Raw genomic sequence first — 14,097 nt, 5'->3', positions numbered from 1 at the left:
TTCCTTCCTTCTGTTAATCTTGGGCTCATTGTGTCCTTGTTTTCGAGTCCCACAAGTTATAAAATTAAGTTATTTGCGATTGTTCTTTTTCTATTAATATTGATTTTTACCACCAAAACTGTTTTAGATCTGTTTTTTTTTTATCACAGCAGTTTCTATATACTGTGTTTTGATTTTTGTCTTAGGAGATTATTAAAAAATTTCTCATTTGTGGGGACTGTGTCTACTTTGCACACAGTTGACCCAGATTTTGTTCCTGGCACTACATTAATTCCTCCAGCACCACCGGGAGTGACCCTTGAACCTTGTAGGTGTGGTCCCCTAATCCCCAAAAGCAAACAAAAATTTCCCTTTGATTACTGTTGACACATTGTTATTTTATAAGTGTGCTGCTTCATTTCCACATAGTTATGATTTTTCAACACCTCCAGTCTTTTATTTCTATTGTTAGAAAAGATGCTTGATATGTTTATGATTTTTATAAATGTTTTGACATATTTTGTGGCATATGCTATGATCAGTTTGGAAAATATTCTTTTCATGTTTGAGAAGAATTTATATTTCCTCTTAAATGGAGTGTTTTGCAGAAGTCCATAAAATACATTTTATGTATCCTGTTGCTTAAGTCTGCTATTCCTCATTGGTTTTCTATTTAAAGTATCTATTCATAGTTACAAGTAGGTATTAAAATACTGTACTATTTTTTGTTTTACCGTTTATGTCTTTCTTCCATTAACACTCACTTTATATTAGTTATGTCTGTATATTTATATGTATTTCAAATCATGCAACTATAGTCACCACTGTTATACATATAAAAATGCACAGTTTAAAAATAATTTGGTTTGGGGGCCACATCCAACAATGCTCAGAGGTTACTCCTGGCTCTGTACTCAGGAATCACTCCCGACAGTGTTGGGGGAACCATATGGAATGCCAGAGATAGAACCTGGGTGAGCCACATGCAAGGCAAGTACCCTATCTATACGGTACTATTGCTCCTGCCTCTTAAAGTAAACTTTTTAATTTTTTATTTTTGGGTAGTACCTGGTGATGCACAGGGGTCACCCCTGGCTCTGCACTCAGGAATTACCTCTGGTGGTGCTCAGGGGACCATCTGGGATGCTGGGAATCGAACCCAGGTTGGCCGTGTGCAAGGCAAACGCCTTACCTACTGTGCTATCACTCCAGCCCCTTAAAGTAAATATTTTAATTAATTTTCTTCACTTAATTTTGTCTATTTTTGTTACTTTTTCATTTGCCTGCAGTGCTATGGGATGGCAGGTGTATAATTTAACACCTCTATTTGTGTAGGATTTACCACACCCAATTCTGAACTTCCAGTGCTTCTGACCATCAAAAAGAACACCCTCCCCCACAAAATAGAGAACACACCCACTAAAAAAAGAACGCCCCCACTTGTGCCCCCAACAACTCCTTTCCCTGTGGCAGACCCCCTGGTTCAGATTAGTCTAGGGTTATGTTGCATATTTGCAGCTTGTTTGATTTAGTTGGACTGGAGCACATTGTTTTTTTCAGAAAGACTGCACAAATTTACCTTCCCAACAGTGTATCACAAATTTTTTTTACATACTTACCAACACTTGTCACGTCTGATCTTTTTGATATGGACCATCTTCCCAGGATTAAGTGTTTGCTCGGGGTTTTGATCTGCATTTCCCTGAATTTCCCTAATAAGCGGCCTTGAACATTTTACATGTCTGTGGGCCACATACATCTTTGGAAAAGTGTTCACCCAGGACTTTAGCCCACTTTATAAAATTGGTTGAATATCTTTTTTGTTGCTAATTTGCATGAGTTCTTTCTACAATTTGCAATAACCCCTTTGTTAGACTTATAAGGTACACATATCTGTTCCCAAATTCTGTGTTGTCCTTTTGTTTTTATGATAGCATACTTTGTTGTGTAGAGATTTTATGTCTAGCATCATTTTTTCCCCATGTTTCTGTTTCCCTTGAAGTTGAGTGTCCAAATAGATATCCGATGTTGAGATCCTTCAGTTTGTTTTTATATCAACTTTGTGCTTTTAGAGTCAACATCCAATCTTTAATGCATTTGAATTAGTTTTATGTATCCTTAAAGTGAAAAATGTGCTATTTTCTCCTAAAACATAACATGTAATGATAGTTGTGATTTTATTTGAATTTCCTTGGTAGTTTAAAATTGTTTAGAGAGGAAAATGTTAGGAAATAGAGCTCATTATCTCAGGAGAGCTCCCATCTAGAGAATTTGTAGGATGAGTATAATACAGGCAATTGTAAGCTCCATGGTAGCGAACTATCCAAATGGATCAGCAGCCACAAGAAAGAGACAGCACTGGAATGCACAATTTTTTTAAGCAAAAAAAAAAGAAAAATCAAAACTCGCATCTATATTCAAATAAATTAAATTCAATGAAAATATTAAGCCTTAAAGGAGATATCTTTTAAACTTAAATTTTTGTAATGTACCATCTATCAAAAGTTGTTTAATAATTTTCTGTGATTATAGTAATTTTTATTTTTAGAGGGAAGAAGAGGCTGTGTCACATGCCTCAGTGCTCAGGAATATGTCTGACTCTGTTCTGGGGTGACCCAGTGACATCTGGAGACCATATATGGTGCAGGAACTTGAACAAGGCCAGCTTCATGCAAAGCAAGCTTCTTACCCCGTATATTATATCTCTGGCCTGATGATGAAGGAATAATTATTTTTTTAAAAAATCACTTAATTGTTATTATTCCTATAAATAGTAAATCAAAAATTAAAAGATGCATGCTATTTTCTAGTAGTCTTCTTAGTAATAGTAATTATAATAGTGATTTTGTATTGCAGAATCAAAGCTTGTAAATATTGATAAAAGCCATATACAAACTGGTAATGTTTATATCCTTTGCATCTTAAGTTATGTCTGATTGAAATGCTATGAAGATACATTATGTTTTACTGAGGATCATTTTATTCAAATCATGTAGATGTTTTATAAAAAAACATCATTAATAGAGCTATCATTTAAATATTTTTGTGCTATTTTGTTATGTAATATTTTTCAATGTAAAAAATCATTATAGACTTTTCACTTGTAGATTCATTCACTCACTGCACTCCATTAATGGTTGATTTTGTGTATGCAGGAACAGGGCAAAGAGATTTGCTTGCTGCGTGCTAGGGGACAGCCCAGGCAAGAGAAAAGGTAGCGGGTTGTAGATGTTCAAAAATGAAACCTTGGAGGGGTGAAGAGCCCAATACAAATATAATAGAAAGTTCTCCAGCATGGTACTGGAATAAAAACAGAGCTGCAGACCAATGGAACAGGCTGGAATATCCTTATACACACCGTCAAGTATATGATCACCTAATCTTTGATAAGGGAGCAAGAAATGTAAAGTGGAGCAAGGAAAGCCTCTTTAACAAATGGTGCTGGCAAAACTGGACAGCTACATGCAAAAAAATGGGCTCAGACCTCTACCTAACACCAGGCACCAAGATCAGATCAAAATGGATTAAAGACCTCAACATCAGACCAGAGTCCATCAGGTACATCGAAAACATGGTCGGCAAAATTCCTCTAAGATATCGAGGCTAAAGGTATCTTTAAAGAGGACACTCCACTGGCCAACCAAGTGGAAACAGAGATAAACAGATGGGACAACCTCAAACTGAGAAGTTCCTGCACCACAAAAGACACAACAAACAGAATTCAAAGACAATCAATGGAATGGGAAAGAATATTCACCCAATACCCATCAGATAAGGGGTTGATATCAAGGATTTACAAGGCGCTGGTTGAACTCGACAAAAAGAAAACATCAAACCCTATCAGAAAATGGGGCGATGAAATGAACAGAAACTTTCTAAAAGAAGAAAGCCAAATGGCCAAAAGCTACATGAAAAAATGCTCTTCATCACTAATCATCAGGGAGATGCAGATCAAAACAATAATGAGATATCATCTCACACCACAGAGACTGGCAAACATCCAAAAGGACAGAAGCTACTGCCATTGGCGTGGATGTGGGGAGAAAGGGTCTCTCCTTCACTGCTGGTGGGAATGCCGACAGGTTCAGCCCTTTTGGAAAACAATATGGATGGTTCTCAAAAGATTAGAAATTGAGCTCCCATTTGACCCAGCAATACCACTCCTGGGAATATATCCCGGAGAGACAAAAAAGTATAGTAGAAATGACATCTGCACTTGTATATTCATTGCAGCACTGTTTACAATAACCAGAATCTGGAAAAAACCTGAGTGCCCAAGAACACATGACTGGCTAAAGAAACTCTGGTACATCTACACAATGGAATACTATGCAGCTGTTAGAAAAGATAAAGTCATGAAATTCGCATATAGATGGATCAACATGGAAAGTATCATGTTAAGTGAAATGAGTCAGAAAGAGAGGGACAGACAGAAAAATTGCACTATTTGTAGAATATACAATAACAGAATGGGAGACTAACACCCAAGATTATTAAAGATAAGTACTGGGAGGATTACTCCACAGCTTTGAAGCTGGCCTCACATGCTGGGGGGAAAGGCAGTTCAGGTAGAGAAGGGATCACCAAATAAATGGTGCTGGGAGGATCCGCTCGGGATGGGAGACGCACCCTGAAAGCAGACTATAGACAGAACATGATGGCCACTTAATACCTCTATTGCAAAACACAACACCAAAAGGAAAGAGAGAAAATGGAAATGCCCTGCCACAGAGGTGGGGTGGGGGGTGGAGGAATGGGGGGGGGATGGTGGGAGGGATGCTGGGACCATTGGTGGTGGAGAATGGGCACTGGTGGAGGGATGGATACTTGACCATTGTATGACTGAAATGTAAGCATGGAAGTTTGTAAGTCTGTAACTGTACCTCACGGTGATTCACTAATAAAAAAATAAATTCAAAAAATTAAAAATATTATAAAAATTTCTTATCCTGAATCTTTCCTTTTTCTTGTTTCTGCTCTTTTACATATTAAATCCCCTTCAAAGAAATAGCTATTGAGCAAAGGGAGACAGATTGTATTGCAGTTTTCTAAGTAATCAGATATATATGTATATATTTGTTTTAGATGATTTACACGGTGGTGACAAAATAAGAAATGTGCTTATCTCACTAATTTCCTTGTTTATTATTTTTTCCCTTGTTTTTCTCCTCTTCTGATATTTTTCATCTTTTCCCCATGATGCATCTTTCTAAATTTTAACAATTTCCTATTTCAACAATGCCCTGAATTATAGTTAAAATTTGGTTCCAATTAAATCATAATACATACTTCATACTTAGATAATGTTTATATAAATTTTTACCTACCTGATGTTTATTGTAAACAAGTTAATTGTTTCAGGCAAACTAGTGTTTGTTATATTTAGTGACTGGGTCTGAAATACTTAGAAATTTTAGATACTAGTTCCTTTTCTGCCAGAACCTTTAGCTATGGGAAAGTTAAAAATAACTGGGAATGTAAGTGCTGAGGCAGCTTAGCAGTTCTGAACCGAATTTTCAAATCAGATTACGCAGGTAGGTCATTCATATTCCTAACCAGTATTGTTTACTCAGTCACATTGCTATCCTAACAATCATTGACGACTTTCTGACTTGTCCTAAGGTAGGTCGGAAGCACATGGCCTTCATTCTTAGTCTGGCCATCTGCTTGAGGTAAAGTCATTGCAGCTAAGGCAGTGAAAATCTAGGGCTGGAGCGATAGCACAGCGGGTAGGGCGTTTGCCTTGCACGCGGCCGACCCAGGTTCAATCCCCGGCATCCCATATGGTCCCCCAAGCACTGCCAGGAGCAATTCCTGAGTGCAAAGCCAGGAGTAACCCCTGAGTATCGCTGGGTGTGACCCAAAAAGAAAAAAAAAAAAAGAAAAGAAATTCACTGCATGCAGAGCGAGCACCTTGCATTCGAGTTCTGCGAATGACTGGATTTCTGTTCTTGGTTTTGTCGACCCCTTCCAGATGTGGATGTCATTGAGTGCTCCCTGCAGTTCCCGGACGCCGACTACTCCTGGTGGGACCTCTTCATGAAGCTCTGTGTGTTCATCTTCGCCTTTGTGATCCCCGTCCTCATCATCATCGTCTGCTACACCTTGATGATCCTGCGCCTCAAGAGCGTCCGGCTCCTTTCCGGCTCCCGGGAGAAAGATCGCAACCTGCGCCGCATCACCAGGCTCGTGCTGGTGGTCGTGGCCGTCTTCATCGTCTGCTGGACCCCGATCCACATCTTCATCCTCGTGGAGGCGCTGGGGAGCACGTCCCACAGCACGGCGGCGCTCTCCAGCTATTACTTCTGCATCGCCCTGGGCTACACCAACAGCAGCTTGAACCCCATCCTCTATGCCTTTCTCGACGAGAACTTCAAGAGGTGTTTCCGAGACTTCTGCTTCCCCATTAAGATGCGGATGGAACGGCAGAGCACCACGAGAGTCAAAAACACCATCCAGGATCCTGCTTACACCAGGGATGTTGACGGGATGAGTAAGCCAGTATGACTAGTCGTGGAGATGTCTTCTTACAGTTCTGCAGGAAGGGAAGAGTGCCAGGATTTAGGCTTGACTCAGATTACCACTGCAGTCTGAAACGGAGGGCAGGATTCTAAACATACTTTCAGAAACCTGGTCTGATCAGGAGGCTGCATTAGTGACCCAAGTTGGTGAAGGCATTAGGACTGTAGGGATAGAACGTAGAAGAAGAACGTAGAACATAGAAGATTCAAGCAAGAAAATATCACCCCGGTCCAATTCCTTTGAAAAACAAAGACAGAAGCTGATTTCTTCTGGTTACTGATATTTAGTTTAAGGCTCATTTACCCTGACTTTCCTATGCAATGGGATTTTCAAAGCTCTGTTTAGAAAAATATGGTTTAAAAGCTTTGTGGGCACGCAATACAGGTAACGCTGGAAGCAACAAGCAATAAGAAGAAGGAGTGTCCAGGGCTGTGCACAGCCCCATCTGTACTGTGAGCTCACCCACATTCCATGTGAGTCAGCCGACTGTGAGAGCTGGAGCTGTGTCTGAAATATCTACTGCTCATGTCTACCAGACATTTATCTTGATATTTGTAAAATTGCTTACACATGCAAAAGTGGCTTCTCATGTAGTTTCATATCTTAAAACGGGTTTATTTTTTGCATGCTATTAAAATAACTTTGTGATAAAGCATGTCCTGATGTAAGAAATATCAAATGGGTTTCATGCCACCAAATGTATATCTAGCTTAATCTGTAAATAATAGTATAAATACAAGCAAGAAATGGCTCTCCTCCAGCCAGGCAGTTTCCAAGGACAACAATGGTGTCCCCAAGTTATGTAGAGCTGACGTTGAGACATTCAGAATGCTATTGTTTTTCACACTTCCTGAGTACTATTTCAAGTGGTTTTTAAGGAAAAAGTTTATTAAATCTTAAAATCTTCGGTCATGGGGCTAGAGTGATAGTACAGGATGTAGGGCATTTGCCTTGCAAGTGGTCAACCAGGGTTTGATTCCCGGCATCCCATATGGTCCTCCAAGCACTGCCAGAAGTAATTCCTGAATGCAGAGCCAGGGGAAACCCCTGAGCATTTCCAGGTGTGACCCCAAAAGCCAAAATAAACAAATAAAATAAAAAGTAAAAGTTAGTAGTTCCAAGGAACATTTAAAAAAAATAAAGTAAGCCTTGGCCACATGTTTAGAAAAATGTTAACAGTGTACACAGCACATCTCCCCATGGCCAACGTGCCGAAGATACTCCACCGATATCCTTATGTCACTTCCCGTCTACTCTCTCAACCCCTCCCTCCTTGAATGGGAGCTCTGTTTTGTAATAGAGGGCCTTGGGCCTGTTATTACTCTATTCCTGTGTTTTGTTTCTCTATATTCCATGGTTGAATAAGAATATGTGGTATTTGTCCTTCTCCCTAGAACCTATTTCTCTTAACAAGATCGCATCCACTATGATCCACTGAACTGCAATATTCCATCTTTTCTTATGGCGGGATGGCAATATTCCATCTTTCCTTATAGCTGTGTATATTTGCCAACTTTTTTATCCATTCATCTTTTGATGAACTTTTGGATTATTTTGATATTCTATATTGTACAAAACACAGCAATGAGCATAGGTGTGTATATATCTTTTTAAATTCATAACTTGTCTCTTGGGGGTAGACACTAACAAGTGGGATCTCTGGGTCATACGTAAGTCTTATCCTGATATTTTGAAGAAAAAAACTATGCACTCTTCTGTAGGGAGCAAACCAGATGACACTCTCACCCACAGTGAAGGAAGGTTCTCTTTCAGCACGTTACCACCAGCTTTGCTTGTTTCCAGCATGCCAAAATACACCATTCCCACAAGGGTGACAGAGTACCTTGTTGTTTTTTTAATTTGCATTTCCCTGATGATAAGTGATGAAAAACACTTTTTCATATACCTACTCATAATCTGTATGGTCTCTTTGGGGAAATGTCTGTTTATCTCATCTCCCCATTTTTTGATGGAGTTATTTGTTGGCATTGTTGTCTTGAGCTTTATGAGTACTTTGTATATTAGATATCAGTACTTTATCTAATGTACAATGTACAAGCATTTTTCCATTAATTAGGTTGATTTAAAAAATTATCCCATTTTTTTTCTTTTCTCTTTTTTTTTTGGCTTTTTGTGTCACACTCAGCAATGCTCAGGAATTACTCATGGCTCTGCACTAAGGAATCAGTGCTCAGGGAACCAAATGGGATGCCAGGGATCGAATCTGGGTCGGCCATGTGCAGGGTAAATGCCCTACCTGTTGTACTATCATTCTGGCCCCAATTATCCCATTTTTTTCTGTTAATTTATGACAAAAAAGCTGGAGGCATAAAATTAGAGCAAGGAAAGCCTCTTAAACTAATCACCTTGGGAAAACTGAGTACTCACAAACAAAAAACTTAAAATGGATCTATCTCAAGTAAACTAGAAAAGTTATGTCCGAATCCATAAAATACCTTGATGAAAACAGGTAAAACTCTCCAGAATACAGATATGAGAGGTGTTTTCAGTGATGCGATTCCACTGGCAAAGATAACAACACTAAAGCTGAACAAATGAGCTTCCTCCAACAGCTCTGCAACTCTTGCATTAGGGAATCAAAGCATATTTAACTGGGCTCCAAGATGTAGCCGTGGCAGAATCTCGGCCGTGGGCAGTGTCTCTCTGTGACTGGGTCGCTCCTGCAGAATTGTCTCTGTTTATGGAGGAAGAGCATTTCACTGAAACAACTCACAAGATAGCCATGGTCTTCAGCAGCAAGCAGCGCTGTTCCTAATTGCAAGCGGAATGAAGACATGATGTCATTTCTGAAGCTCGGACAAAGCTTGTGCTGTGTCCTCTAACGAGGCTGCCTGCTGAGGGCGATGCTGTGAGCAACACTTTTGGAGACACTTTGGTAATTCTCCCCATGCTATATAAATTTCCCCTTCTTTTCCTGAAACCGTGGTTTCAGAGGTAATGGCTTTTTTTCCCTGCAATTTTCCTGAGCAGAGAAAAAACATAATTTAGACAGAACACCCATCTGTTCTTAAAGCCTATATGGTTTGGGCATTGCCCTCTAGGATTTAATAGAAAAATCAAATATATCGACTTATTTAACTCGAGACATCCCTGCATCTTTGGCTCTGCCCATGGAGTACATTTCTTGTGTAATTACTCTCTCGTTTTGGAAACAAGATTTGCACAGAGGCTTTACATGTGAAATTTGTATCTATACTTCACATTTTTTAGTATACAACACCGGTTGCTTCTCTCTAATGAACATGAAATTCTCTTTTGAGCACTTCTTAAATTTCACTGATTTTCCTTGTGTTCTTATATTATTACAAATAAACATAGATGGGAATGAATCAAATACTGCCATTCATTCCATGTTTAAAAATATTAGCTATCATGCAGAAGGGATATTTATAGAGAGAGTAGTCATAGGAACACGCTCTACAGATGTGGAAGATAAAAATATTTTTATTAAACTACAAAATTCAGGAGATTTTCTTGAAGGATTCTTATTCGGTGTGAAGAGCTAAGCAGAGGCACAGTCATGGAATAAAGTTATAATAATGTTCTCTCTTTGATGCCCTCTATACCCTCACAATACCCCCTGTTATTAGAGTATGAACTTTATCCTGTTTATCCTGCGTCTCCGCATATCTAGGTTTGTAGTTCAAGACAGAGGGAAATGAACCCTTGAGTATTTGAAGTTTACCCAGGTGTACTAACACCTACTTCCCAATATAAAAAAATGTGGGAAGGTGATAATGTCAATTTGGAGCATTATTTACAGAATGACAACATGTGTATCATTATATTTTAGGAAAAATCCCACTATACAATGGTGTTTTACTGTCAGGCATGTGTACATGTGTAAGAGTACATTAAGCTGTGTGTGTTCATAGTGCAGAGGGAAGCATTTATGTAATAGTGAGTGTATGTAATGTGTAAGGAGGGGAGAGTGTGTGTGTGTGTGTGTGTGTGTGTGTATGAATGTGAGTGACATCTATGTCTCATCCTTCGATGTTACTGTTATTTCATCACAGCAAAAAAGAGTGTTGTCCAATAAATTTCTTCTGATCAGAACTGCATACAGCTAACCTGAAGATCAACTCTCTACACAACTTCATTCTCCCACACCAGCAACACATTTTAGGAGAGGAAATCTCCTGAGAGTCCAGGAAATAAATGGGAAGAAATGAAACAGCCATGCAGGAGGCAGCAAGGATAATTTTAAAAATAATCCTGGTGGCAGTTATAATTTGAATAACAATTCTAAGAAAGAAGAACCACTCAGAATCCCTTCAACCCGATTCAAGATTTAGTAATAAAATGAAAGCAAAGTTTTAAAAGGTAGCTTGGCAAAAATAAAGAATGTTTGTATAAATCTAAAGAACTGGCTGTATTCTGTGAAGTATCACTGAGTTATAAACATTCTTAATCACTGTCAGTAGATGTTAGTAGATGTTTCATTGAGTGTTGGGTCATACAAGAGTAGGTCCCTAAAATAAAAGGAGAACATTGACTGAACTTAATTTACAACTTTGAGGAAGAAAACTGTGATGGGTTGTATGCCCATTTGATGGGATTTATTTTCTAAGCAAGAGCTGCTTGGAAGATACAACATAAATATCAAAATTCCATCTCAAAGATATAAATCTGTTTTCCCTAAGTCAATTTACTTCTCTGAAATAAAATATGTTAACATACTATTTGATAATATATGTGAATATTGTTTATATATTGTACTTGTAGGAGATAATTATGTACTATATATACGATTGTATGACTTGCAATAAAATATTGCACCTGCTAAGAAGCGCAACTGGTAAAACACTCTGTTCTGTAGTGGCTTCAGTAGTACTGCTCAGAAGTATCAATAATCCTATTAGGAGTTTACCGAGTAGTGCTCAAAAGCCTTGCGGGCACTCAGAGGACTTGGTGGTGGTCTCGGCCAGCGGGCTGGGCGGGCCAGTGGCAGGTGCTGGAGTGTGCGGTACTAGAGCCAAGGCGATTTTCCTGCTCTTGAGGGTTCTTGAGGCTTCTACGAAGGATTTGCAAGCAAAACTCGGTAAATGAGAAGTTTAGTTTATTGCACAGACAGTGGGTGATAGGTCGGTGGGCCCGGGTCTGAACCCAGGTCCAGGCCTCTCCGTTACCCGTGACCAGCGTCACCTGTCCTGTCTCATGCCGTGTCCCCCGCCCCATGAATGACAGCCAGGTCTTGTCCAGCTGCCCTGTCCCATGAACCACTGCCCTGTCTCTCCCCCTGCTCTGTCTCTCTGTTCCAAGACAGCTCTCCTAGGGCCTCACGCGAGACCTCTGTGCCCCGGACCCTGCCCCTGCCGGGCGTGGAGGGGCCGCCAGCACTGGGCACGTGGCCCTACCTGATCCTGGAGGGCCAAGGAGAGCCCAGAAGGCACGTGCTCAGAGAGACAGAGACAGAGAGACACAGAGACAGAAGCAGAGAGACACAGACACAGAGGCAGAATGACAGAGACAAAGAGACAGAGAGAAGCAGAGAAACAGAGAGACAGAGGCGGAGAGAGAGAGAGACAGAAGCAGAGAAACAGAGATAGACAGAGGACAGAGATAGGCAGAGGCAGAGACAGAGACAGACACAAAGACAGAGGCAGAAGCAGAGAGACAGACAGAAGCAGAGAGACAGAGACAGAGACAGAGGACAGAGACAGAGAGACAGACAGAAGCAGAGAGACAGAGACAGAGACAGAGACAGGTGCGGGGCAGAGCACTTGCTTTTATCTGCTGCCAAACTCCACCCGGCCATCCCATTCTCCATTCTGATTGGCTACCTGTTCCAGGGCGGAGATTTAAAGTGACCTGGCTCCACACCTCAGCTCCTGTCTCTTGGGGTGTCCCGGAGGGTCCTGTGGTACGGATGTGGTGGTGGTGTCTTGTTTGTGTTCTATCACTCTATCACCGACACTGTCACTGTCATCCCGTTGCTCATCGATGTGCTCAAGCGGGCACCAGTAACGTCTCCATTGTGAGACTTGTTGTTACTGCCTTTGGCATATTGAATATGCCACGGCTAGCTTCCCTGGCTCTGCCATGCAGGCGGGATGCTACTCTTGGTAGCTTGCCGGGCTCTCCCAGAGGGATGGAGGAATAGAACCCAGGTCGGCAGCGTGCAAGGCAAATGCCCTACCTGCTGCGCTATCGTTAAGAGGAAGAAAAGGGGCCTGGCCAGTGGGGAATGGCAGCGAGGCATGTTTTCACCCCAACATTCAGAGGGGTCGAGGAGGAGGCTTAGATGCTCACGTGGTCGCAGCAGGTCACACCTCTAGCTAAGAGTAGACGCGGCACTCAAGCCCAAGAGGGTCTAAACGAAGTCTGCCTCTCTCCGGGGCCCCATGCTGCCCCGAGCAGTGAGATCCCTTTTGCAAGAGAAAGCGTTTCTCTGTCTAGGAACCCGGGACCGGGAGAAAGGAGAAGTGGAGGGGGCAGCGGGGAAGGGGATAGGAGAAAGTATCACGCCACACCAGTGTCTCCAACTCAGGGATCAGTCTCCAGCCGACAGCTGAGCCCACAGTCACTGTCGAGTTTTATTGAGGACCGAGAGTTGTCGAGGAGTAAAGTGACAGATTCAAAATTAACTTGCCAAACTCGCCATCAATATTGTGACAGTCCTCAAGTACCAGATCCGCGACCCAGTGCACCAACATGACAATATTCACATAACTTGGTGGAACAAAAGCTTCCCCTCTGTCTTTTCCAGAGAAGCTAATTTAGGGGAGTCAGTCATCCTCCTGTATTTCTGCCCCTCCCCGAGGGGCACCTCTCTGTGGGCCCACCCAAGAGTGAATGTCTACTGAACTTCCATTCTCTTGCCCTGGGCACTGCCAGCCCCGCACTGTCAGTGAAAGAGGGACTCCTCTCCTTGAGAAACCTTCACTGTAGGGGACACCCACAGGCTGTCACATTCAGAAACTGACTTGAGTTCCCTTTGGTCCTATATTTGGAGCCACATGGTCTCTGCACCAACTCTCCCCCCCCATCCACTCCCCATTCACTCAATTTAAAAATTTTTTAAAATCATCTTTAAAGCTGAACAGGCATAAATGATTGTCTATACTACTTATGTCAGATAAAAATGATATAAACGTAATATGAAAGTGACCGTGGATGGACACCGTGATTAATACAACATGCCAGTCTTTAATTTCTGCTCTAAAAATCCACAACTTTGCGTGCTCCACCCCTGTAACCCCAGATAAATCCTACATTTTGGTAGCTAGCATTAATTTCCTTTCTAGGCTAATCCCATGACTGTCATATTCTTCTGTGATGTTTCGCTTGGAAGTTTTTGCACTTTGTCCACACTTCATTTCATCCTCCACTAATCAGGTTTTCACTTCACTCATGACCTGCCAAGTGAAGACTAGACTTCTGTTCTTACCCTACAAAGCTCTCAGCTCTGAGGGGGTTCTAACCCACCCTAAATGGTTGCTTTAACTTTTCATCCATAAATGTCTTGCGGATTCTTTATTAAAAGGATTGAAGAGCTAATTTATCATTTTTAATTCTCAAGCATATCCATTGCAAATGATAATTCAACTGTTTCCCCAGTAATGCTGTCAAGAC

At 41.1% G+C, this 14,097-nt stretch overlaps 1 protein-coding gene across 4 annotated transcripts in view; it reads left to right on the top strand.

Annotated features, from left to right (window-relative positions):
* The window catches only part of OPRK1 (opioid receptor kappa 1), a 36,837-nt gene extending 25,526 nt beyond the window's left edge, over positions 1–11,311 (top strand). For all 4 annotated transcript variants that reach the window (XM_055128663.1, XM_004602337.2, XM_055128664.1 and 1 more), the window contains one exon: positions 5,954–11,311. In XM_055128663.1, coding sequence (XP_054984638.1) covers positions 5,954–6,486 — 533 coding nt within the window. In that variant the 3' untranslated portion in view covers positions 6,487–11,311. The remainder of the gene's footprint in view (positions 1–5,953) is intronic.
* Positions 11,312–14,097: the final 2,786 nt, after the last annotated feature.

Source organism: Sorex araneus, chromosome 2 (genome assembly GCF_027595985.1).
Source record: "Sorex araneus isolate mSorAra2 chromosome 2, mSorAra2.pri, whole genome shotgun sequence".
Classification (NCBI taxonomy): Eukaryota; Metazoa; Chordata; class Mammalia; order Eulipotyphla; family Soricidae; genus Sorex; species Sorex araneus.
The sequence above is the reverse complement of the archived record's forward strand: the minus strand, read 5'-3'. Positions and strand labels throughout refer to the sequence as shown.